The 26727-nt window shown below is 41.3% G+C and overlaps 3 protein-coding genes across 3 annotated transcripts in view; all 3 read right to left on the bottom strand.

Moving 5' to 3' along the window:
- Positions 1–26727, bottom strand: part of LOC311021324 (odorant receptor 131-2-like) — a gene marked incomplete at its 3' end in the record, with an annotated part of 247803 nt that overhangs the window by 3454 nt on the left and 217622 nt on the right. The window lies entirely within an intron of this gene.
- On the bottom strand, positions 384–24871 carry LOC311027205 (odorant receptor 131-2-like; the record flags this gene model as incomplete). Its single annotated transcript, XM_084031106.1, has 3 exons — positions 24768–24871; positions 3909–4698; positions 384–547 (listed from the first exon to the last, which is right to left on the bottom strand). Exons 1-3 carry the CDS (start codon positions 24858–24860, stop codon positions 384–386), a joined length of 1047 nt encoding a protein of 348 aa, XP_083887232.1. The 5' UTR covers positions 24861–24871.
- Positions 9232–10652, bottom strand: LOC311027211 (odorant receptor 131-2-like; the record flags this gene model as incomplete). The annotated part of the gene is made up of 2 exons (XM_084031116.1): positions 9232–10014; positions 10497–10652. 2 exons carry the CDS (start codon positions 10650–10652, stop codon positions 9232–9234), a joined length of 939 nt encoding a protein of 312 aa, XP_083887242.1.

Raw genomic sequence — 26727 nt, forward strand, 5'->3', positions numbered from 1 at the left:
TGTAGAATGTGTCCTTTCAAGCTAATATAAGCAACTGCAGCAGGGTCTGACCATCCTCCTGTACTATTGTAGGTCATATAGAGGCATCAGTGTTATACCGAGACTGAATCCTAACAAGTTAAATGTTCCTCAAATTAACTTCAAATGGTGCATTATGCAAACATTTTTAAAGACTGATTTGTTATAGCTGTGAACACATTGTGAATGCTTTTAAAAAATAACACCCATTTTCCTAAAGCTGAGAGAGAGAGAGAGAGAGAGAGAGAGAGAGAGAGAGAGAGAGAGAGAGAGAGAGAGAGAGAGGCATTCAAATTGCTGTCTTCTGCTGACTGCTTTCCCCGGTTTTAACTTGCACCTATTGAGTGTAAAAACAATGTCAGACATCAGACCTGGTGCTTCCTGAAGGTGTAGACCAGAGTACTGTTGATGTAGTTGATGGAGATGCAGAGAGCTAAGACAATCACATTCTTGGTTACAATTGCGGTGAAGATGTCCTTCTGACTCCCGGTCACATTGTAAGTGCTGTTGACAGATGAAGAATTCATATCTGAAACAACAAAAAGTCTGAAATCAGCATAGATGATATCTAGATTCTGGTGTACCCCCTAAATAGTTTGGGACTTGAAGAGATCTCAAAAGGAGGGAAACAATGACAAATGTGCCACTCATCTAAGGAATAAATCATTCCCTTCTAAATCTTAATGTTCCCTCTTTGTGCAGTATAATCTGGCTCTGTCGCAAACTATAATATTAGTTTTAATGTGAAACTGTTTCATAGCAGATGGTAGAGTTAGAGCCAGTATGGTAAGGTTGGCTGAGCATGATCCCCTTACTGGTGGCTGGTTTGCAACCCTCGAACATATCCTTCTAAATCACAGACAAATATATGATGCAAAATACATATCACACACAGTACTGTAACAATAAATATAAACATGATAACACAGGAACATACAGTATCACCGTGATGCAGTAGATACTGTACTTACCCAACAGCACAGCAGCCAACACCAGTGTGTTGCAGGCGTTGATGCAGATAGTTTATATATGTTGATGGACCATGTGGGGGATTGAGTTGGCTCATTGTGTGTGTGTGTGTGTGTGTGTGTGTGTGTGTGAGTGAGCGTGTGTGTCTGTGATCATATCGGTGTGTGTATGTTTTAAAGGAATAGTTTCACATTTTGTGAAATACGCTAATTTCTTTATTATTTCGAATTAATTTAACCACGAAAAACTTCACTGACTACGTTTACATGTTCCATATATTAAATGTTTTCCCTTTGTTTCTAAAAAACAATATTCCCCTGTTTAGTAATGATAATGAATATTACACTAATATTCCCGTTTACATGCAGCTGTTTTTATTCCGATTTAAGTAACATGACATTTGGCTACTCTGCATCCATCTCCAGCGGCAGTGAACATGTTGGTCAGTATGAACACAGCTTCCCTCTTTCATTCCTTCAACCACCATCTTGAAGAGGTTGGCATTGTGATACTTTTAAAAACCTGTTCCAAGTTCTTCATAATGATTAAAAGTATGAGTGTTTTTCCTTCTCTTCTCTTGACCATGCTTCTTTACTCCAGCTTTACGAACGGTTGTCTAGGAAAGAGGACGTGTGTCACAAAATTATGTAAAACACCAACAGAGATTCATAGTGAATGTGCTGTATAGGGATGGGACAATATAGGATTTTAATGCGGATTGCGATAAAATAAAATAAAACGTTGATCGTGATGATTTTCCACTATCAAGATAATCATATATATCATCATGACTGGCTTGAAAAAGCTGTCCAACTCGCTATAATGGTAGAGATGTGAAAAAAGAGCCTGATTAAAAAAAAAAAATACAGGATATAAAAATACATTTATTTTATTTGTTTTAACCTACATCGTAATATAGGAGTGTGCATGTAAACGTAGTCCCTGAGACGCAAAATCTCCTTTTCAAGAAGAAGACACAGCAGCACATTAAACCTATACACATATATACACAACGTATGCACCAACACAGATAATGGAATTGGTCCAATACTGACTCAAATAGCTGGATCCGTAACTGTAGGCCCATCTAGTATAGGAGATCATCATTTAAATGAATTACAATTCAGTACATTCATATCTATTTATTTATGTTACATTTTGTTTTACAAAGTCAAGAAAGCATCATGCCTGATATTTCCTCAGCCCAATTGTGAGCAAAAACAAAGTCACTGCTAGACTGCAACTACACATGGTTTGAGATGTTTGCAAGTTTACTGTAAAAAGCTTGAAAGGGGATAGTAACAAGATGTATTTCTGTTTTTGGGGTGAAATATTGCAATAAACATGAATCTAACTTGCTTTTGATTTTCAAAGGAATAACTGGAAATCTGGGTGCTATTTGCTGGCTGGTTTGTAAATATTAAATGAAACAGAATGAAAAAGCACAAGAGATCAAAGAGCTCCAGCAGAGTTGTGTTGAGCAACATCTTTGACATCACACATGTCATTAAGTGAAGACATTGGTGCCTGTTTGTGATTGGTCCAAGAATTCCATCATATTAAATAACAAAGTATGTTGTTGGTCCATGCCGTCCAGAACAACACATTTTGTCAGTGGTCACTATGATCAAAAGGACAACATCATTGGTTCAAGAATAAATATAGCACTGTTGGTAAGGTTTGGTTATGTTTAAGGAAACACATACATTGTACATATTTTATAATTTTATTTAAATTTCTTCTATATTCATGTGTTTTGTCTATTCAATAATACACACAAGCAAATTCCTCTGCAATAAACCGGATTCTTGATATTCCTGATATTGTTTTTTGACATCTGAAACAACTACCAGTGTTTTTCATGGGAAGAGTCTCTACTTCAATGCTAACACGGTGTTGACGCTAATATAGTAATCTTCTACATTTCAAGCTTGAGCAAGCAGAATGAAAACACAATGAGGACACGCTTCTAGACAAAGTGTCTCCTATCTGGTGAACTTAGCAGATGGACTCCATCTGTGTCGGTCCTTCAACACAAAGCAGATGAAGAGAAAGGTTTCATGTTACAGTTAATAGCAGGGGGTCATTTACACATGACTGAACTTGAGTGGTAGATCTCACCTGGCTGGTTCCACAAACGCCCCTCATGTTTTTTTTATATATGTGTAGTGAGTGAGTGAGTGAGTGAGTGAGTGAGGGACAGCGTTACACCTGTGAATGTAGCAGTGTGGTGTGTGTGCAGTTTATTTGTCGGTGAACAACCGCTTCAGTAAAAATATGAAATTTGAATACCGGCTATAATGCTTTCTATTCGCAGATCCATATTGTAGACAGAAAATATGTGTTGAGATGAAGGTGTCCATAAGAGCTGTCAATTTTCCTCTATAATCCTATTCAAATTTAATTCCATATTTTTTTCAATATTGAAATTATATTCTAATTTTTAATGCTCAAATTCAGCCTATCATTAATATTTACTGCACGACACAGGCTTATACGTTGCCAATGCCTACTTCCTGTCCACTAGAGGGCGTTCCAAAAACATTACCAATAAAAACATTGAATTACCAACAGGTGACAGCTTTCTTGCTAAGTAATAATTAACCTTAGTTACAAAATCAATTACCTCAAATTGTCAATTTTAACAGAAAGTAAAACAACCACACTGCCGTTCTCCAGGGGACGCTTTCTCCCCGTTGCCATGGCTGCACCCTCTTCGTCGTCCTCCTCACTTATCACCGTCAGCTGAACAGGTCTGTGTGGGTCTAAAAGTATTAATCTACAACTGTTATTGTATTGTTATGTCCACCTTGTAGTTTCTCTGTGATTTGTTTAAAGAAAATAAACAGGAGGTTATAAAAGTGAACTACACAGACAAAATCACTGCAGTCTTTGTGAAAAACGCAAACTCAGGACTTCACCACTCTTCTGAGGTTTTTGCGGATGAGTGATGGCGCTAGTACAGAACAGATATCTTTTCAGATACTTCCTGAATGTCTTGTCTCGTACCCCGTAAACAACCGGACTGATGAGTCGAGGCAGAACCTGGACAAAAATTGAAATAGTGAAGAGAATGTCTAGCACTCCTTTAGGGAACAAATACGTCAGGCCGTCTTTCAGCAGTTGATAAACGTAGATGAGCGTGCACAGCATCAGCTGGAAGCCGTGGAGGAGGACAGTGTTTCTGGCTTTCTTGGCGTCTGTAGCCGCTGCCTGAGCAGCGAACAGGATCCTGAAGTACGTATAGAAAAGAGTGAGCCAAACAATGACCAGAAACACAATGTTGGATATGTTTGTCTTCTCCGTCAGAATGGAGTTTCTGAAAACATTTTCTCTCAGACAAAAAACCCTGGTGAGAAAGAACTCTGGGGATTCTGTCGTGGAAGTGACAAATAAATCAGGCAGGATTGAGAATGAACTGGTCAGCCATATCAGGCCAATCACAACATACGTTTTCTTGATGGTACAGATCCGGCTATGGTGCAGAGGGAAGCATATGGCGATGTAACACTCTACTGCCATCAGAGCGAGCGTTAAGGGATTGTTTAGATTTGCAAGTATAGCGATCATGAGCAGAATGATGCATAAGGAGACATTAAGAGTGAAGACGATGTAACTCAGGACCTGGAGGAGGGTAAACATGGTCAGCATGATGATGTCATTGATCACCAGGTGGATGTACAGGATGTAGCGAGGGTTCATGTTGAAAACCTGCAGGAAAGGAAGCAAGTGATTAGGAGACGAGAGCGAGAACAATAGATTATATTCTGCCTGATAATTTCCAGATGCAGAATGTACTTCAGACCTGATGTTTTGTGAATGTGTGCACCAGAGTACTGTTGACAAAGTTGATGGAGATGCAGAGAACCACAGTGATCACATTCTTGATTATAGCGGTGTTCAAAGTGTCCCGATAGACAGCTGTTGTGAAATTTCTGCCAGAGTTTGAAAGACTCATGAGTCAAACGATGAGCTACTCCAGACCAGCTGTAGAACAGAATACAATAATTATTATTATAACTATTAGTGGGGATATACAGAATATTATTGATCAGCTGGTAAAGTTATTTGCCAGACAGTAACCACAGACTTGAAACAAGTGTTTTTCATAAAAACAAAACTTGACATTTCTGGGTTTTATTATACATATTATATCTATATGTATTATTGATAATAATGATGATAAAATAAATAACAACAATAATAATGTTTATTTATACAGCACCTTTCACAATCTAAAATGCAGATGAGAGTGCTCAAAAATCACAAAACAACAAAAAAGTAAAATAGAAAAAAGTGTGAGACAGCGAAATCTTTTAAATAAATAATGTCATAAAATACATAAAATAAGAAAAAATAAAGACAAGTAAGAAATACGATTATTTTAAATAAAACAAAATATAGTATACCGTAGATGACCAAATAATCGCCCGCGTGCAAATACGCGCCTGTGCTCTAATAGCCGCCCTCATTTGGCATAATAAACGCCGGTTCAATTAAAGTGTAAGTTTGGCGGAAATTGAAAATAAAGCTATTTTCTGAATGAAAATACATCAACTAAGCCGTGGAGGAAGTAATTTTCGCTCATCACGCAGTTCAGAGCTAGCACGGGTGGGAGCTAGAGTCCAACATCGCAAACAGTGGGTTAGCATAGGGGCCAACAGCCACACGCTTTCAAAATCGCATTTTTAAACCACTAACATTGCTCAAAACAGCGCCGAACCTCGTCAGCAGCTTGCTCTGGGTGTCTACACATAAAACGAAGCACCAACAACTCAGTTCATGAACCCGAAGTTTATAACAGAAGACAGTTAAGAACACTCACCAATTCTACCCCTGCCAGCTCCTCGTGAAGGATAGTCCGTAAGTGTCGATTACCGAACGCAGCTCTCGTGTTCCCGTGTGAGATCTCACGTGACATGTATGTGCTTCAGATAAGGCTGCTGTCTTGAACTGATTGGAAGTGTATACAAACTATCCCGACGTTTTTACCCACCATTATTAACTTATATTTGGCCAAACTGCCACTAATTTAAAAGTATACTCGTTTTATTCTGGGCGAAATCTTCAGTTTCACTTTCCCTTTTGCATTGCGTTCGGTAATCGACACTTACGGACTATCCTTCGCGAGGAGCTGGCAGGGGTAGAATTGGTGAGTGTTCTTAACTGTCTTCTGTTCTTAACTTCGGGTTCATGAACTGAGTTGTTGGTGCTTCGTTTTATGTGTAGACACCCAGAGCAAGCTGCTGACGAGGTTTGGCGCTGTTTTGAGCAATGTTAGTGGTTTAAAAATGCGATTTTGAAAGCGTGTGGCTGTTGGCCCCATGCTAACCCACTGTTTGCGATTTTGGACTCTAGCTCCCGCCCGTGCTAGCTCTGAACTGCGTGATGAGCGAAAATTACTTCCTCCACGGCTTAGTTGATGTATTTTCATTCAGAAAATAGCTTTATTTTCAATTTCCGCCAAACTTTAAGTGTTTACCATAGTCTTGCACAGAAAACAAAAGTTTTTTTTTAACAGCACTTCACCGGCTCTCACCTCTTCTGTCAGTCAACCCCTCCTCTCGCTCTCTCTCTCTCTCTCGCATGCAGGCGCGCGCACACACACACACAGACACACAAACACAGGCGCGCTAGACTGAGGGATATAGGGATATAGATAAATGCGCTAATGTACAGTGTTGAAATTACCGCGATCGACCCCCCCTTCCGTTATCATTCATAACACTGCTCTGATCAGCTCCCTGTGTCGCGGTAACACAGACAAACTGTCTTTGTATTTATTGTCTGATGTCAATAAAGATGCGTCGGGGGGAAAAAGTAGTTTTGTTCCAGTGGTGCTATGGTGCTATGGTGAGCTCCTTGTTCTTTGCATGATGGTCTGGTGCTGCTCATTGCAAAAATAAATTGTAGCCTGTTGCAAATACGCGCCTGGTTCTTATAAACGCCTGGGCTCCAAGTCGATTTAGCATATTAAACGCCCGGGCTCCTAAATGGTCATCTACGGTATACTTATTTGTAAAACAAGATACAAAACTCATAAAACAAGTGTGTGAAATATTAAAAGTGACATTAAAAATGTACAACAAACGTGGGAATTAAGAAGAAGCTATTTTGTAGACCCTGTTTTCAGAATTTATCAACAGAAAGTTGATTTTCCACTGCCACACTTCAACTATACAGTTTAAAATGTCCTACAGATTATGCAAACTAATGTAAATTTGGAATAGGCCACAACCGGTAAATGGAATTTGTAATTGGTATTTCTAATTAATGCACAGGGTTTAAGTTATTTTTAGATTAATTTTTCATGGAAATTTGCTCAAAAACCACTGATGAGTGATGTTATTTCTCATCATTTCTTTACTCAATTATCATTGAGTAGAGTACATTTTTATTATTCATATTATCATTTATAGATTACTTGTATTACCCTGAAAAAGACAGCTTTGAGCTTAAAATGAAATGAAATAAATAAAATAGAAGGATGCTTCTTTTGATCAGGACACTTGAACTGTGTTTTTCACCCAAGACATTTTGACATGTGACAGTAAGAAACACGCATGTAAATAGTAGAATGAATAATGGCTGCATCATGCTGGCTCACTTGTCTTACATTCATGTTATTAGTATCACCTGCTATTACATGTAAAACTGAATCAAAAAAGAAGCAGTTGACATTGTGAAAGTTATAGAAAAACATTCTGAGCACAGAAATAATTGACATATGGATACAAAGGCACACAAAGGGAGCAAAATTCAAAGCATGTTATGAGAAAAATGTATTTAGTTGTAGACAGAACATCTCTCTAAAAATCCACGGTAAAGAATGAGCCACACACAAATACAATATATTGTCTCTTAATACACAGTAAATTAAACGGGAAGTATATGTACTCACCCTGGCAATAGTCAGATATGGCAAACATAAGTGAGTCAGAGGCCTTTTGAAATTATTTAATATATAGTAGTTAAATGTCATGTGATTAAGAACAGCTCTAGGCTTTGTGTGTGTGTGTGTGTGTGTGTGTGTGTGTGTGTGTGTGTGTGTGTGTTTGTGTGTGTGTGTGTGTGTGTGTGTGGGTGGGTGGGTGGTTGCATCATGTGAAACTTCAGTAAGTGGAGATCAAGGACCTATCTGATACTATTCATGTACATTTGTATGTAGTTATAGGTATGAATAAGCTGGGCTGACCTTTAAGGTGGACCATCACTATTCTCCTTGTAGTGGAATAGATTTGAATGACGACCAAAAAAAATAAACCTGTGTCTTTTACTGTGAACATTAATTGCTCAATATGCTGCAGTTTACAAGCAAGAAAGTGAAATAACTTTAGCATGGCGGACATTTTAGCATCTCACACTCACGTTCATCTCAACAAACATCTTCTGTGTTGGCTACTTCAAAATAAAAGCACTTCCTGTGACATCTCTAGTAAGACTGAATTACTTTTATTGACAAGTAACGTGTACATTTCTCACATATTAACTATAGATCATGTACTGTAAATAATGTAAATATTCAAGTTTTAACCACACTATACAGCATTTCCTTAAGACTGTATTTAAACTTAATAACACAAATTGCTTATTTAAATGTCTAAACAAACATTTAACAACACTCCTTTCAATGACAAGCTGCTCCTCTCAGTCTCTGAGCTTTTTTAGCTTTTATATTTATGTTAACTATGTAACTGATAGCAGGTTAAAGAATTATTAATTAATATCCCAACTGCAAACTCTGCTCTGTTTGTGTCAGGGAAACACAAAGTTGAATGTTTTCAAAGTTATTGTTAGAACTGTAATGGTATTATTAAGTACTCATATCAGTACTGAAATTTAAGTACTTCTACTCGGTCTGAAACAAAGTGGTATCGGGGGATCCCTATTTGTAGAGGCTTCAAATTCTGGTTCATATACACCGTCTGTCATTTATCCATCCATCCATCCATTGTCTACCGCTTATCCTGTATTCAGGGTCGCGGGGGGGCTGGAGCCAATCCCAGCTGTCATTGGGCGAAGGCAGGGTACACCCTGGACAGGACGCCAGTCTATCACAGGGCCGACATGTAGAGACAAACAACCATTCACGCTCACATTCACACCTATGGGCAATTTAGAGTCATCAATGAACCTATCCCCTGTCATTTATCTCACATGTCATTTTATCGACAACAATATACAGAGAAAATGGGAATTTTTCATATATATTTACGAAAGGTGATTAATCCACAGCTACCCTGATTAAAATGTCCATGGCTGGACACTACACAGCAGATACTTTTTCAAATGCTGTCTGAATGTATTGTCTCGAAGCCCGTACACGATAGGACTGACAAACCTGGGTATTATCTGGATGACGACATACGAAGCAAAGATTATATTTGAGTAATTTATAGGGAACCAGTAAAACAAAGCCTTGTTTATCAGATGGGCTACATAGGTCAGCATACACAGCAGTAGCTGGAAGCCATGGAGCAGGATTGTGTTCCTGGCTTTCTTCGCATCTCCATCAGCTGATTTAGCTGCTTTAGCAGTTAAGAAGATCCTAATGTAAGTGCAGAGGAGCGTAAGCCAAACACCAATCAAGTAAATTACGTAGGAAACATCCCTCTTTTTCAAGATTACAGGGTGTTTGAACAGCATATCCTTTTTACAGAAAATTGTGGAATAAAATATCTGTACAGGCTCTGTTGCCAGAAGTATAAACACATCTGTCAGCGCTGAGACGGCACTCATCGCCCAAATCCAACCAATCAGAATGTACGTTCTTTTAATGGTACAGATCTCAGCATGTCGCAGCGGTAAACAAACGGCAATGTAGCACTCCACGGACATGACGGCTAAATTTAATGGAGTGTTCAGGGTGGTGAAGACAGCCGATGTAATAATGAGGCAACATAAGGTAACATTAATTTTGTAGAAGGTGTAACTGAAGACAAACAGGCTGACTGTTGTCGTCAGGTGGATCATGTCGTTCACCACCAGGTGGATAAACAGGATGTAACGAGGATTCACATTCAATATCTGGAGGAAAGAAGAGCAAAGGAATCAGTCAGTTAAAACATCTCATCTGTCCTAGATGGTGAAACGTATAACCTTCTGATGAAAATAGTCAGTGGGATTGATAGGAATTTGGTAAAAAAAAGATGGACAGTTGGTTCGTGCATAATTAAGTGAGAAGAGTGAACACTTTATGTTGTTAGATAAAACACAGATGAAAAAGGTAATACATAAGAATATATGTTATCACAATATTCAGCATATAGCAAAATGTTTAAAATCACAATAAGATTGTTTTGTGACTTAAGTATTGGGATGATGTCATGGGGCCTCTGGTGATTCACACCCCTACAGACTAATAAATATATTAAGTCATGTTTTGTGTGTATTAATAAGATATATAATACAATAATATATTATATTATATATAGTATATAATAAAATATATTATATAATAAAACAGTAATACAATGCAGTTCACAAAACCAATAACAGAGGATTCTGACCTGATGTTTTCTGAAGGTGTGAATCAGGGTCCCATTGATATAGTTGATGGTAAGGCCAAGAGCCAAGACTAACACATTTTTTGCCACAGCTGTGCTGTAGGAGTCATGATTACTCAGACCAGTCGACACGTTATAGCCATATGATGAAGAATTCATTGAGCTGAGCTGATCCTGCAAACCCCTGAGGAACATTTAAAACATTGTGAGTGTACTGCAAATTGAAAAAGTTCTCTGGCGCTGTAGGAGACAGCTGCCTCTCCTGTATTTAGCTCTTTTAGCTCTTTTTAGCTCTTCTACCCTATTTTAACCTCTTTCTTTCTATTTCGTTTACTCTTCTTGCGAAGAGATTGTGTATTTTATATATATCCTATGGATATATCTAACTTTAAAATGCAATCCAGTCTTCTCACTTACTCAAGAGAGGAACTGCTGGCTCTGAGCACAAAGGGACGAGCCTGGATACGACACCCCATCCCAGTGGAGCTGAGGAGGAGACCCAGGGGCTACACCTCAGACTTCTGTTACAACTCGGAGCTGTGTCACATACAGTAGTACGCCGATGACACAGCCATCGTTGGATGTATCAGGGTGACAGAGAGGATGAGTATTGTAGTCTGGTGGGGGACTTTGCTCTCTGGTGTCACACTAACCACCTACAGCTCAACACCTCTAAGACGAAGGAGCTGCTCATTGACTTCGGGAGGTCCAGTCCAAGACCGTGACCAGTCCTGCTAGAGGGAGCTGAGGTGGAGGCTGTGGCATCATACAAATACCTCGGGCTGTGGATGGATAATAAACTGGACTAGACAACACACACCAGCCACCTGTACAGGAAGACACAGAGCAGGTTGTACTTCCTGAGGAGATTGAGGTCTTTTAACATCTGCAGCAAACTGCTGTGGATGTGGTCACCAGTGTCCTCTTCTACACTGTGGTGTGCTGGGGAGGCAGCATATCCAAGAAGGACACCACCAGACTGGATAAACTGGTCAGGCGGGCCGGCTCTGTGGTCGGCATGAAACTGGACTCATTGGTGACGGTGGCAGAGAGGAGGACACTTGACAAACTGCTGGACATTATTGACAATGCCAGCCATCCCGTGCACACCTTCATCGGCAACCAGAGGAGCCTGTTCAGTGGAAGGCTGCTCCTTCCACTGAACAAGTGTAGGACCAACAGACTCAAGAACTCCTTTGTTCCTCATGCCATCATCTACAACTCCTCACTCGGGGGGAGAAGGAAATAGGATAAAAAGGACAGAAGGGAAAGGAAGGAGTGGTAGCCACTCATGCTATACAGTTTTTACTTGTATTCTTATCTCTACTTTAAATATATTTAGCTAAGAGTTTATTGTTTACTGTCTTTTGTTTACTTTGTATATTAATTTCCATAATATTTTTCTGTAAGCTGCTGGACATCCAATTTCCTTGCGGGAGTCATCCCAAAGGGATCAATAAAGATAAGTCTAAGTCTAAACTTTGAATGTGTTCATGCAAAAATAAAAATATAATGTAAATAACATTTCATTTCTTTAAAAGGACCTTGTACTTAAGGTACGGTATCCTTGCTGAACAGCTACAACTTTACTCAGATGAGGACCTAACCTTGCTTAAATACCAGGTTTCACTATTAAGTATTGGTATAGTAGATGGCTTATTTCAGATGGCTTATTTCAGACTGTGAACCCCAACAAACAGTAGATCATGTATATGAAAGTGAAAAGGAAAATCTTATTTCATTTTATAAATACACAATTTTTTAAAAAGTAAAAAAAAAAAAGATCAAGTCAGTCAAGTTAGGAATATATAGTTTGTTGAGTGATAATTTAAAAAAAGTACTTACTCATTGCATCTGTCAAAGTAACAAACTGCCACACTTCAATACAGTTTAAAATGTCCTACAAATTATGCAAACTAATGCAAATTTGGAATAGGTCGCAACCGGTAAATGGAATTTGTACTTGGTATTTCCAATCAATGCACAGAGTTTTAGTTATTTTTGGAGTTTCATTTGTCATGTAAAGTTGCTCAAAAACCATGTTTTAACAAGATATATGTGATATGATATATTACATGCAATTATCACGTTATTTCATGAAAAGGATTTTTCACGTTATAACATGAAAATATCACGTTATTTCAAGATATATTTTCACGTTTTTTACAAGATATTTATTACGTTATAACATGAAATTATCACGTTATTTCATGATAATGATTTTTTACAACGTGATAATTTCATGATTATGATTTTTTATAACGTGATAATTTCATGTAACAACGTGATACTTATCTTGTTAAAAAGTTAAAAAGATATTGTTATAACAAGAAACTTTCATGTAATTACTTGATACTGAGCCTTTTTTTTAGTGTGGCACACAAAGGGAGCGAAATTCAAACCATGTTTTGAGAAAAATGTATTATTTGGTTGTAGACAAAACATCTCTCTAAAAATCCACGTTAAAGAATGAGCCACACACGAATAAAAGAAGAATACACAGTGAATAAAACAGGAAGTATGTACTCACCCTAGCAATAGTCATATATGGCACACATAAGTGGGTCAGAGGTCTTTTGAAATGATTTAATATATAGTAGTTAAATGTCATGGGATTAAGAACAGCTCTAGGCTTTGTGTGTGTGTGTGTGTGTGTGTGTGTGTGTGTGTGTGTGTGTGTGTGTGTGTGTGTGTGGGTGTGTGTGGGTGTGTGTGGGTGGGTGGTTGCATCATGTGAAACTTCAGTAAGTGGAGATCAAGGAACTATCTGATACTAGTTATGTGCATATGAATAAACTGGGCTGACCTTTATGGTGGACCATCACTATTCTCCTTTCAGTGACAAGCTGCTCTGCTCTGAATCTCAGCATTGGCCACAGAGGACCATGTTAAATCTCCGGTTGTTTGGTCAAAGTCATTCTCTTACACCGAGATGGACTCTGTATTCCTTTCAGAGGCTGCCAGCCTTTTTTCAAACTAGCAAGTTATCACTGTGGCCACTTCTAAAATATTTCTGGAGTAATATCTCTACTCTGTGTGTTTTGTACTGTTAGTTATTTCTATACTTCTCCATTAGATACAAAGTTATTGACATTCAACAACAGGGTTGCACAAAATTAATTTTGTAGACCCATTTTTGCTACAAAAGAAAATACCCCAAACTAGGCCTATGTGATGCGTGAAAAATGGATGATGAATTTGGCAGGAAAGAAGCTGCTATGAAGTCTGGTGGTTCATCAGCTGATAATTGTGTATCTCTTGCCAGACAGCAGCAAGGCAAGGCAAGGCAAGGCAACTTTATTTGTATAGCACATTTCATACACAAGACAGTCTCAAAGTGCTTCACATCATAAAAATGTCATACAATAAAATGAAAAAAATATATAAGAATTAAAATAAAATAAAAGCAAAATTAAAATGCACAGAAAAACCCTCATTAAAACCAGCCAATAATAAAATAAAGTTTAAAATGTAATAATAATAAAATAAAATAAAAATAAATCATTAAAAACAAGAATATCAAGGAATGGAAAATACAGTGCAGCATAAGAAGTTCACAGATAGTATTGATTACTGAAAGGCAGCGGCAAACAGATAAGTCTTCAGTCTTGATTTAAAACAGCTGAGATTTGCAGAAGACCTGCAGCTTTCTGGAAGTTTGTTCCAGATATTTGGTGCGTAAAAACTAAAGGCTGCATCTCCATGTTTGGTTCTGACTCTGGGGACACAGAGCAGACCTGTTCCAGATGATCTGAGACGTCTGGATGGTTCGTAGCTAAGCAGAAGATCAGAAATGTATTTTGGTCCTAAACCATTCAGTGCTTTGTAAACCAGCAGTAGTATTTTAAAGTAAATTCTTTGACAGACAGGAAGCCAGTGTAAAGACCTGAGAACCGGAGTAATGTGATCCACTTTTTTGGTCTTAGTGAGGACTCGAGCAGCAGCGTTCTGAATTAACTGCAGTTGTCTGATGGACTTTTTAGGGAGACCTGTGAAGACACTGTTACAGTAGTCGAGCCTGCTGAAGATAAAAGCATGGACAAGTTTTTCCAAATCCTGCTGAGTCATAAGTCCTTTAATCCTTGATATATTCTTTAGGTGATAGTAGGCTGACTTTGTAACTGATTTAATGTGGCTGTTGAAGTTCAGGTCTGAGCCCATGACTACACCTAAGTTTCTGGCTTTGTTTGTGGTTTTTAGCATTACCGCTTGAAGCTGGGTGCTAACATTTGACCGTTCTTCCTTGGCTCCAAAAACAATGATTTCAATTCTGCTCCATCCAATTATTGATTTGCTCAATGCATCTAATCAGTACTGGAATTGGACTATAGTCCCCTGGTGATATTGTTATGTAAACTTGTGTATCATCTGCATAGTTATGGTAACATATTTTGTTGTTTTTCATGATCTAAGCCAGTGGAAGGATGTAGATATTGAACAGAAGAGGGCCCAGAATGGAGCCTTGGGGAACTCCACCTGTAATTTTTGCCCGCTCAGATGTGTCATTTTCTATAGACACAAAGCAGTCCCTGTCCTTCAATCCATTTTAATACTGTGCCAGAGAGTCCCACCCAGTTTTCCAGACGGTCTAGGAGTATGTTGTGATCGACTGTGTTGAATGCAGTACTGAGATCAAGTTATACCAAGACTGAAATTCTACCATTGTCCGTGTTTAAGTGGATGTCATTGAAGACCTTAACAAGAGCTGTCTCGGTGCTGTGGTGTGGTCTAAATCCTGACTGGAAGACATCAAAACATGATGTCACGATATCCGTGATTTTTTCTCTCATGTCAGATACCATGTCCTTGGGGAAGCATAAAACTTTGGTGTTTTTACTGCAAAAGCATCTCACATCTTTAACAGCAGAGTCACCGACAATCAGAGTCTCAGGCCCAGTCGTTAGCTTTCCCTGTAGCCTTTTACTCACTGAGTTTCTTTCAGCTCGTTCAGCTCTTACCCCATTTTGAGTCAATGAAAAAGTATCCAAGTTGTTGGATGGGGATCCAGGATCCTGCAGCAGGGGAGCAAATCTGTTCTCCAGTTGCACACATGGTTGTTTAGAAAGTTTGTTGTTATTCCTCCCTTTAGCAGCTGTCCAGGGCCCTGTCCTGCTAGGAGCAGGGGTTGAGGAGGTGCTATGCCGGGTGCTATGCCGGGATTTTTGGAGCTCTACACAGATGCTCAGTAGATGGGTACCAGTAATAATGATGTCCCTGGCGGTTTGGAAAGCCCTCCTGTCCCAGGCCGTGCACAACCCACGACAGTTTGTAATGTGTCCAATCAGAATGCTTTCTATATCTTCTCTCTAAAAGTTTGCAATAATTCAGCACAGGAAAGGGGTCTCCTTAAGTTTCTTGAAGTAATACAGCTGTTTCTTTTACCAGGAAGTCAACATTGAGCTCCTCGGTTTTACTGACGCTGATCGGCAGGTTCCTTTCTGACCACCACTCTGCCAGTTTGTAATCTGGCCTTGATGGTAGTGTCATCTGCAAAGTTCACAGTTCATGTCAGGTGTAGCAGTCATTGACAAACCGAAGCTTTTTTTCAGTTTCATTATTATCTATTAATTCTTGCTATATAGGTTTCTGTCATCAAATATTATTTTGGTCACACACTTTCATTTCTGTTATTTCTCTATTCATTTAATAAAAATGATATACATAAATGTGTGTGTGCGTGAGTGTGTGTGAATACTTTACTTTTTAAATGTATATCCTGATTTGCAGGCATTTCCTCAGCATCAATGTATGAATATACGTATGTGAATGGGTAAATGTAGACAGAATGTAGTGTAAAGCGCCTTGAGTGGTCAAAAACACTAGAAAAGTGCTATAAAAATGCCATTCCATTTACCATTTATTGTAAGTTGCTTTATGAGTAGACATTGTTTGTTTGTTTGTTAATGTTATAAAGACAAAATACGAACTAAGATATCTCTTTACTTTTGATCATGATATGATCCTCATGATTGCCAAAAACTGCCATCAGAGAAACCTTCAGGGTTAAAAAAACTACATTGTTTTGTTTAATTTCATGAACTTAATAAACACAATTAATTTGAGTTAAAGTATTTTCACCAAACTGCATAACTTTAGGAATTGAGATTATAGTGTATAATATAGTATAGTTAGGGGTGGTGTCAGAATAGGTTGCCCACCATAACGATGGTATCGCAATTCTGTGATACTCGATACTCCTCCATGTCTATGAGGCATTATAATTGTCATGTAAAATAGCTTTAAACTAGCAAACGACCGAACAGCAAAGTTTACTTTGTGTTTGGTGTTAATAGAACATTCTGGCCCTTGCCCTGGGACCACGAGCCCTTGGGACCAAGAACAACTGCACCTAATATAACTCCCAGTGTCACAGCGTCATACAAACCTTTCCACCATGTTAAGGTGGTGATTTCATTATGCAACCACATTTCAAAATGACTCATTAATCAGGTATTGTGAGACCAACTTTAAATATTATTATATATTATATATATATATATATATATTAATATATTATTTATGAAATGTGAATCTTTGCTTAGCAGTTTACTTTACACAGATACCTTTTGATGTATTTCCTGAGAGTCTTGTCTCGTAAGCCATAGACAATAGGGTTAACAAAGCGAGGGAGGATTTGGTTTATGATAAAGATAACAAAGTTTATGTCTGATAACTTTCCTGGGAAAAAGTATGCGAGTGCTTGATGTAACATTGGTTGCACATAGACCATCATACACAACTGCACCTGAAAGCCATGAAGGAGGATTGTGTTTCTTGCCTTTTTGGCATCTGCATTAGCAGCTTTGGCCACAAACAAAATTCTGAAGTAAGAGTAAAACAGAGAGAGCCAAACCATTACCAGAAACAATATATGGGATGCGTCCCTCTTCTTAAGACTGTAGGTGCTCCTAAAAACAGCATACCTCTGGCAGAACACTCTTGAGTTCAAGAACTCCAGAGATTCAGTGGCCAAAAGGAGGAAGACATCCGGCAGGACAGACAGTGAACTCATTGTCCAGATTATGCCAATTACAATACGTGTTCTTTTGACCGTACATATGGAGTTGTAGCGGAGAGGAATGCAGACAGCAATGTAGCACTCTGCTGCCATAAAACCTAAGTTCAGAGGGGTGTTTTGTGTGGTGAAGATGGCTGGCAGGATGAAGAGGCAACAGAGGTAGACATGGATGGTGTGGAAGGTGTAGGTGAAGATGAAGAGGGAAATGCTGGTTGTCAGCTGGATCATGTCGTTGATCACCAGGTGGATGAAAAGGATAAAGCGAGGGTTCATCTTGAAGATCTGAATTAAGCAGCAGAATCGGGGGTTAGATTGCAGTATATTACAGACATCCATACACCTACCCATATAACAGTAATGACTAATATATCTCTTATTTTTTACTTCACCATCTGTTTTACCATCTGTAATTATTAGGTGTCACGGCCCTGCTGGCCTTAACCTTTCATCCCTGCAGGAGGTGCTGGTGACGGTGATGAGGCTGATTGGGTGCACCTGGGCTCAGTCCTGTAGGAGGCTTTAAAACCCCGGCCCAGCTCAGTGCTCTGGCGCTTCGCCCTGCCTGCTGATGCACATTTTGGTTTGCTGTCTTTTGGTTTCACATCCATCATGACATCCACACACCGCAGCCACTCACCCACATTTACACTACTGATTATACAGATAAACACACCTCATCGTTTGTCTATGTTAATTTAAACTCTTGTGTTAATAAATTATTTCATTTATTGGCACTCTTGCGTTTCGTTGTTGCTTTTGTCACTGCTTTTTGAGCCAGGCTGTGACAAAATGGGGGCTCGTCCGTTTTTGTTTGAGTTTGATTTGGAGTTTTGCGCACAGTAATTTGGTTGGGTCGGCGGTTTGGAATAGTTTTGCCGGTTGGCACGCGGCGTGGTGTTTAGAGTGATTTCCTTGTGTTGGCCCTTGGGGAGGTGTGTTCGTGGGTGTAGGTAAGGCCGGGTTGGAGTGCGTGTGGCGCGCGCAGCTCCTGTAACTGTCATCTTTTGTCTCTCGTGGCGGGGAGTTTGGATCGTTTATTTGGTTAATGAACAGTGTGATGACAGTGCGGGCGGTGTGCCTGGTTAACTGGTTGACCCTGTAAGTTGTGTTGAAACGGTGCGCAATTGGTAATTTGGCTGCTTTCGTTTTGTTTGTTCTCTTGCACTGTGGCACCTACGTTTGGTTGGGGGGTTTCCCTGGTAGGTTGTAGCGGCGGTCCCCTTTGGGTCCGTCGGTCCGGTCCTGGTAGTGTTGCGGAGAAAGTGGCTGAAGCATTGCTTGGGAGCACGTCCTTGGTTTCGGGTGAGTGTTCACAGATCGCTCCCCCGTGCCAACGGTTTACAGTGCGTAATTACCCACCGCAAGTAACCGCATGAAGACTAGGGCTGAGTTAGACAAGTTTTTGGTTGGGTAGATAGCGGGAAATCTTCTGGCCCCGGTGCGCACAGGACATTGAGCCGCTTAGTCCTCGACCTGGTTTTGGGAATTGTGTGTGAGAATTTGATGTTGTGGCTTTGAAATGGAGACCATTTCGGAGTTTGTTGCGTCTCCCTCTTTGGATTTTTTGGACTCGTGCACCAGGGATCAGATGGCTCTCATCGCGGAGCATTATGCTGTGGAGGTGCAGTGTGACAAACGTGTGAAGGACAACATTAAATCAGCTGTTGTCTCTGCTTTTTCTGCACGTGGATTGTTTGGGGAGGAAAAGGTGGATGCTCCTCCGCTGCTTACTGGGGTGTTGTCCCTGCAGCCCGAGCTCACGTTTGAGCAACAAAAAGAGCTCATGAGGATGCAGCTGGAGCATGATAGAGCAAAGCATGAGTTGGAGGTGAGAACACAGCTGGAGTTGGAGCACCTCCAACAGAAGTCCAGTGCCGGTTCAATTTGCGGTGGGTGCCGCCGTTCAATGAACGGGATCCAGACTCCTTTTTTGTGTTGTTTGAGCGCGTGGCGGATGCACGGGGCTGGTCTGACTCAGATTGCGCTCTGATGCTTCAGTGTGTGCTGTCAGGGAAAGCGCAGGTGGCTTATTCGTCGTTGAGCACGAGTGACAGCAGGTCCTATTATAAAATTAAAAAGGCTGTGCTCACGGTGTATGAATTAGTCCCCGAAGCTTATCAACATCGTTTTAGATCTTGGGAAAGAAAAAATGGTCAAACGTATGTCGAATTTGCCAGTTTAAGAACATGTTGCCTGGTAAATTGGCCACTTACTGAGCCACTTACACATCACTGAGCGAAAGGTCTCTGTTGTCTCGGCTGCGGCCGCGGCAGCTGATGAGTTTGTGTTGATCCATAAAGCGGAGTTTGGAGACCACTCTGCGCGTCATGAGAGCGCACGGCGGAGTCATGGCACGGCGTCCTCAGAACAGGTGCGGCCAGGGAGGCTGGCACCTAGAGGCATTGTTGGACGTGGTACTGTGAATAAGGACGACAGGTGCAATTACTGTCGTGAGGTCGGTCATTGTAAGTCGGAGTGTCCCGTTTTGCGGGTTAAAAGCTGGCTAGGAAGGGCATATGTGAAACCGGCGGTCGCTGTTGCGCCGGTGGCACCGGTTGCGGTGTCCGAGCATGTGTTGCCTTCTGCTTTTGTGGATGAGGCTGAGGTTTGGGCTGCTTATGCCCCGTTCATCAGCGATGGTTTTGTGTCGCTTGTGGGGAGTGAAGTTAAAGTGCCTATAAAAGTCCTGAGGGATACGGCGGCCTATGACTCGTACATGGTGGATTCGGTGTTGCCATTGTCATCGGACAGTGACACCGGTGATGTAGTTTTGAGTCGGGGAATAGGGCTGAGTGTTTTGCCGATTTCTTTGCATAAGGTGGTTCTGAGCTGCGAGCTGGTGCAGGGTGAAGTGGCGGTCGGGGTGCGTCCGGCGTTGCCCATGGAGGGAATCCACCTGATCCTGGGTAACGGTCTGGCTGGTGGCCAGGTCTGGGCGGAAGCTTCTCCATCCCCCGTGGTCAGTCCCTATCCGGTGAGCAGTGTTCATTGTGAAGGCTCTGGTGGTTCACCAGAGGCCCTGTCAACCTGTGCCGTTACGCGTGCCATGGCTGTGGCTGACGTAGCGTCTGGCGAAGCTGAGGCTGGTGTCTTGGATGTCCCGGCTCTGTTGGAACTTCCATTGGAGGTGTCACCTGAGGAGCTGCGAGAAGAGCAGAAGTTAGATCAGTCTCTCAAGGGTTTGTTTGAGCAAGTGCTGCCGGCTGCTGAGGTGTGCAGCGCTGCCAGCGGTTACTTTTTGCAAGATGGCCTGTTTAGGCAGTGGATTGCTCATTCTGGTGTGGAGGTAGGAGACCCTGGGTGCAGTCGAATAGTCAAAAAATAAGGTCCTAACTCCTATTCCTAACTCCTATTCCTTGACCTCTGGGGAAAACGTCACAGGGTTAAGGAAAGGCGATAGGAGAACTCAAAAGGACTTAGGAAAAGCCGCTGATGATTGACAGCTGATGATCGGCACCGGCGATTGACATGCGTCTGCGCTGGAGAAACTACAATAATGGACTACAAAAAACGCGTCGTCCACTTCTCCCCATGTTGGTTTTATAAACAGCTGGTTCACTGACCGGCTTCAGGTCCAGCAGCTCCTCCTTCCTGTTTGACCGTTTGCTTTATTTACGTTTCATTTGTGGTTTTAGTTTCGTTTTTGTCAAATATTTGTAACATGATTGAAATAAATGAAAAAAAAAAAAACATTCGATTATTATCACTGTCCACACACATTTATCGACACTATTCCAATTACTATATGTCTGCTTGAAAGTTAATATTAAATATGCAAATGCACATATCGTTTGTTTTCATGAACGGCCGAGGTGTGCAGCACTTTAAATGTTGCTCTCGCAAAGAATTGTGGGACGGCGTAATCTCCTTTCCTGTCGCATAGGAAGGTCCGTTGCATCCTATGCTAAAGGAGCTCTGAAAGGAAGCATTGGAGCTCCTTTCCTATGCATTTAGAGAATTCGAACAGCTCTTATCATGGCGGCCACTTGTTTACTTCCGGGTCACTTCTTCAGTTAGGAACCTTCCTAAGCAAAAAAGACTATTCGACTGCACCCCCTGTGTTTCAGTTGGTGGTGCCAGCTAAGTTTCGTCCTCTGGTTCTCAAAGTTGCCCATGATGACACTTTGGGGTAAGAAAGACGAATTTGAATATTCTGAGAAAGAAGCCGAATCAAAAAATTAAGCCTGCTCCACTACAACCTATTCCGGCTGTTAGTGAGCCATTTCAACATCTCATTATTGATTGTGTGGGCCCTCTGCCCGTAGCCAAGTCGGGATGTAAGTATTTACTGACTGTGATGTGCCAGACAACGAGGTATCAGGCTGCAAAATTATACAGTCAGACCAAGGCTCGAATTTTTCTTCCCATGTGTTTAGTCAGGTGTTAAAGATTTTGCGCATACAACACAATGAGTCTTCGGCTTACCATGCGCAAAGTCAGGGTGCCTTAGAAAGGTTTCACCAGACGCTGAAGTCTCTCCTCCGGGCGTATTGTACAGAGCTGGGTAGAGATTGGGAGGGGGGTCTTCCGTGGTTGCTGCTGGCTGCAAGAGAGGCAGTTCAGGAGAGTACTGGGTTCAGCCCAAATGATCTTGTCTTTGAACACACTGTGCGGGGTCCTCTGGCGGCCCTGAAAGGTGGCTGGGTGGAGGCCGAACCACCTAAAAACCTCATTGATTTTGTTAATGGCTTCAGGCACCGTTTGTTTGTGGCGCGTTGTTTGGTCAGAGATAAGTTGGGTTCTGCGCAGGGGCGGATGAAGCGTGTTTATGATCGGCGGTCGGAACGTAGAGAATTTGCTCCAGGAGATCAAGTTTTGGCTCTCATGCCTCTGGTGGGGTCTCCGTACCAGGCCAAGTATGCGGGTCCCTACACTGTTTCTGAGAAGGTTTCAGACCTTAATTATTTGATAGAAACGCCTGGTCGTCGGAAATCACAGCAATTGTGTCATGTGAATCTTTTGAAGCCCTATTATCTTCGTGACTCTGACCCTGAGAGTGTTGTGCGTCCGGCTCTGGCAGTGAGCTCTGTGGCTGTTGCGCATGAAGGCGATGGCGTGCCTGAGCCTGACGAGAGTGTGTTATGTGGACGACTGAGAAATTCTCTGTCTGTGTGTTGGACGAAACGTTGTCACATTTGTCAGAGGATAAACGTTGTGAACTTGTGAATCTGATTGGAAAATATCCTGAACTGTTTGGTGATACGCCTTCTTGCACTGATTGGGTAGAACATGACGTCTGTGTGGGAGATGCGCAACCGATTAAGCAACGTTTTTATCGCATGTCCCCTGAAAAAGCCACGTTTTTGGATTTGGAAATTGATTATATGTTGGAAAATAACATTGCTGTGCCGTCGTCGGCTGCTTGGGCTTCTCCTTGCATTCTGGTGCCAAAACCTGACCGAACCTTACGCTTTTGTACTGATTTCAGGAAGCTGAATGCAGTCACCAAACCTGATTCGTTTCCCCTGCCCCAGATGGATGATTGCATTGATCAGGTTGGGTCGGCCCGGTTTGTTAGCAAATTCGATCTGCTCAAAGGTTACTGGCAGGTGCCGTTGTCAGAGCGAGCCCAGGAGATTTCATCGTTTGTGACACCATCAGGCCTTTTTTCTTATACTGTGATGCCCTTCGGGTTACGAAATGCACCAGCAACCTTCCAGCGCCTGATGAACAGAGTGGTGTCAGGGCTGGAGGGGTGCTCGGTTTATCTTGATGATGTTGTAGTGTATAGCAATACTTGGCACTCGCACCTTCAGCGCGTTCGTGCGCTTTTTGACAGGCTCGCAGAGGCACGCCTTACTGTTAATTTGGCTAAATGCGAGTTTGCTAAGGCGACGGTCACTTACATGGGCCGGGTAGTTGGGCAAGGTTGTGTTGCTCCGGTTCAGGCCAAGGTTCAGGCAGTCGGGCAGTTTCCTCAACCCACGACTAAAAAGGAGCTTCAACGCTTTTTGGGTTTGGTCGGGTATTATAGGAGTTTTTGTAAAAATGTCTCGACTGTGGTGTTCCCTCTTACAGAGCTCCTGAAGGCGAAGGCGAAGTTTGTGTGGTCCTCTGATTGTCAACATGCTTTTGATAACATCAAATCGCTTTTGTGTTCTGCTCCTGTTTTAGCAGCTCCACGTTTTGGTCAGCCGTTTATGCTGCAGGTGGACGCCAGTCAGGTTGGAGCAGGTGCAGTTTTTACACTACTGATTATACAGATAAACACACCTCATCGTTTGTCTGTTAATTTAAACTCTTGTGTTAATAAATTATTTCATTTATTGGCACTCTTGCGTTTCGTTGTTGCTTTTGTCACTGCTTTTTGAGCCAGGCTGTGACATAGGGATGAAATGATATAGGATAATATAGCTGATCATGATAAAAAAAACACTCACAATCAGTCAGTCAACAACTTTCCATATTTAAGATAATTGTAAATATGATCGCAAGTGAATTGAAAAAGCTGTCTAGCTTCCTGTCCCTGTGGAGAAGTGCAAAATAAATCCTTATTTTGACTGTTTTTCACTAAAAAGGATGTTCACCAAGAAAAATGTTTTTTTTCATTGACGCAATACAATTATTTATTGTTTAACAAAATGTATAGTGCCATTTTGACAGTTTTAAGTACATCTAGGTGATTATCAAGATATCATGAATCACTACATTACATCTAGTGGAAAAATATTCATGATTGGATGAATAATAATAATAATAATCATAACATGCTGTCCACATGTAGTCATATTGACAAAAACATGCTTCCAATCCTGTATCAAGCAAAGAACTGGATACCAGAGGTCATGTTATATTGGTGCTATTGTGTAATTGCATGCAGTCACTGGGAGAGGAAGCCAAAAGCTAATAAAGATGACTAATACGACATTCAAGTTGTTCCAAAATATCCATCTGTTCGCCCACTAAATTGATGTTAAATGCCTTTGTTGTTCAAGAAATCAAACTTTTTTTCCATGTCCACATGGCAAGTTATACATGGAAACTAGAAGAAGGAAAAAAAGGGTACATAAGCAGGTTACAGGAGCGATTAAATGAAGCTTTGACGGAGAAATGAGGTTCAAATTTTAAACAGGATTAAATATAATTTCAAAAACAACCGTTGAGGAGAAGAGCAGATATAAAAGAAGAGAAAGAAATTGAAAGGGCTGGAGAGATATACAACTTCATACATACTGTATACTGATTTTTGAAACCTTCATTTCTTCCCTTGCTTAACAAATTACATTCTCTTCAGTTTAAAATAACATTTTACTCACTTGATGATTGTTGAATGTGTGGACCATTGTGGCATTGATATAGTTGATGGTGATGCCCAGAAGAACAATGATCACATTCTTGCCAACAGCCATAACAAACGTGTCCCTGTAATTCACAGCTCCTGTCTCATTGCTTTCCCCTTGTGTGAAATTCATGTCAGCATCTGATGAACTTGTTCAAGCAAAAGACATACACTATATGATGGTAAAATACTGTCTGACAACTTTGCATGCTTATATATTTTCATTTTCAATTAAATTAGGAGACGTCTAGTAAGGAAAAAAATAAATTAGCACTGACCTCAGTAGATTTCTGATCTGGAGAAGAATCTGCTTCAATGTGATTGTGCGATTGCAAGAGAGTGTGTTTTTATACAGCACATGTGCACACTGCTTACCTGAAACACACCCTCCGAGTCTCGTCGAGTTCCTACCATTGGTTCCTTGTTTTCTTCATTTTGTTTATTTGCTAATATGAAGTGAAGTCAGTTTTAGGTTTGACAAAAAATGAATGTGTGTGATGTGCGTGTATTTGTAATGTCAAAAAATGGAAGCAAGATGCAACAACACTTGCACAAGAGCACCAAAGCACAGAGGTTGCAGAAGAGCATGCTTCTTTTGCCTCTCCTATCGTGATAAGCAAGGTTAGTGAGCAGCGCAGCCAGCAGCCATAGATCTTCTACAGCAGGGGTGCCCAACTCCGGTCCTGGAGAGCCCCTGTCCTGCATGTTTTAGGTTTCTCCCTGCTCTTACACACCTGATTCTAATGATGTGCTCGTTATCAAGCAACTGAACCTTTTCACAGGTTTGAAAATCGTTTGAATCAGGTGTGTTAGAGTAGGGAGAAACCTAAAACATGCAGGACAGGGGCTCTCCAGGACCGGGGTTGGGCACCCCTGTTCTACAGCCTCCTCTTCCAGACGTAAAGCTGAAGCTGAAAAAGCAGCTCTCATGATACAAGCTGAAGGCCTCAAAAAGAAACGTGCACTTGAAAGAGAAGAGGCTGAGCTCACTCAAAGGAAGGATCAAATAAAGGCTCAAAAGGAAATGCTGTAGGAGCTAAGCCAATGCTTTAAGCCACTAGCATTTCAATTGGAAACCTAATTGACGCGCTTCTTACTTTACCATGACGGATGAATGAGAGTCCGGCCTTTCTGTTTAGATGCAAACAAGTCCATTTATTCTACATCTCATGGTTTAAATCACACAATCCTTTACACTCACATCCGCACACGGCGTAGCGTAGCATAGCGGTCAAAAACTGTTTTCCCTGTTCCGGTTGGCAACACCTAACGAGCCCCCAAAGGTTCTTACACTATATAGGCTGACCCGCCAATCACAGTCAAACCACAACACACAACAATTAACATAAATCTGCTCTTACACTCCGGCCCCTAATTGTCATGGCCAGCTTGTCACTTCCGGCGCTTGATGACACGACGGGGAGACACGGACACGCACGCCGGACACCACGCCGCACAGCAGAAGCAGAGAGGGAGAGCGGTGCCAGCACACCTGGTTTTAAATCACCCAGCGCCGCCCCACAATTAACCTGTACGAGATGGCCCAGCGCCATGCAGTGGCCAGGAAGGAGATGGTTCCAGGATGCAACTCTTACAGTACTGAACCTCATCCTCAAACATCTTGAGGGCAACAAAAATCATGCCAGACTACTGTTTGTGGACTTCTCATCAGCTTTTAACACCATTCAGCCCCTCCTATTGGCGGAGAAGCTCCTGCATCAGTTCCAATTGGAGGCTAACCTTGTGGGCTGGATATTAGACTTCCTCACAAATAGATCCCAGCGAGTTAGAGTAAATGGTCACCTTTCTGACTTGGCCCTCACATCAACTGGCTCGCCGCAGGGGTGTGTTCTCTCCCCCTTCTCTATATTCTCTACACCAATGACTGACGCTCTGTGACTGATGATCGACACATTGTGAAGTTCGCTGATGATACA

This window comes from Eutrigla gurnardus, assembly GCF_963514095.1.
Source record: "Eutrigla gurnardus genome assembly, chromosome: 2".
NCBI classification, from domain to species: domain Eukaryota; kingdom Metazoa; phylum Chordata; class Actinopteri; order Perciformes; family Triglidae; genus Eutrigla; species Eutrigla gurnardus.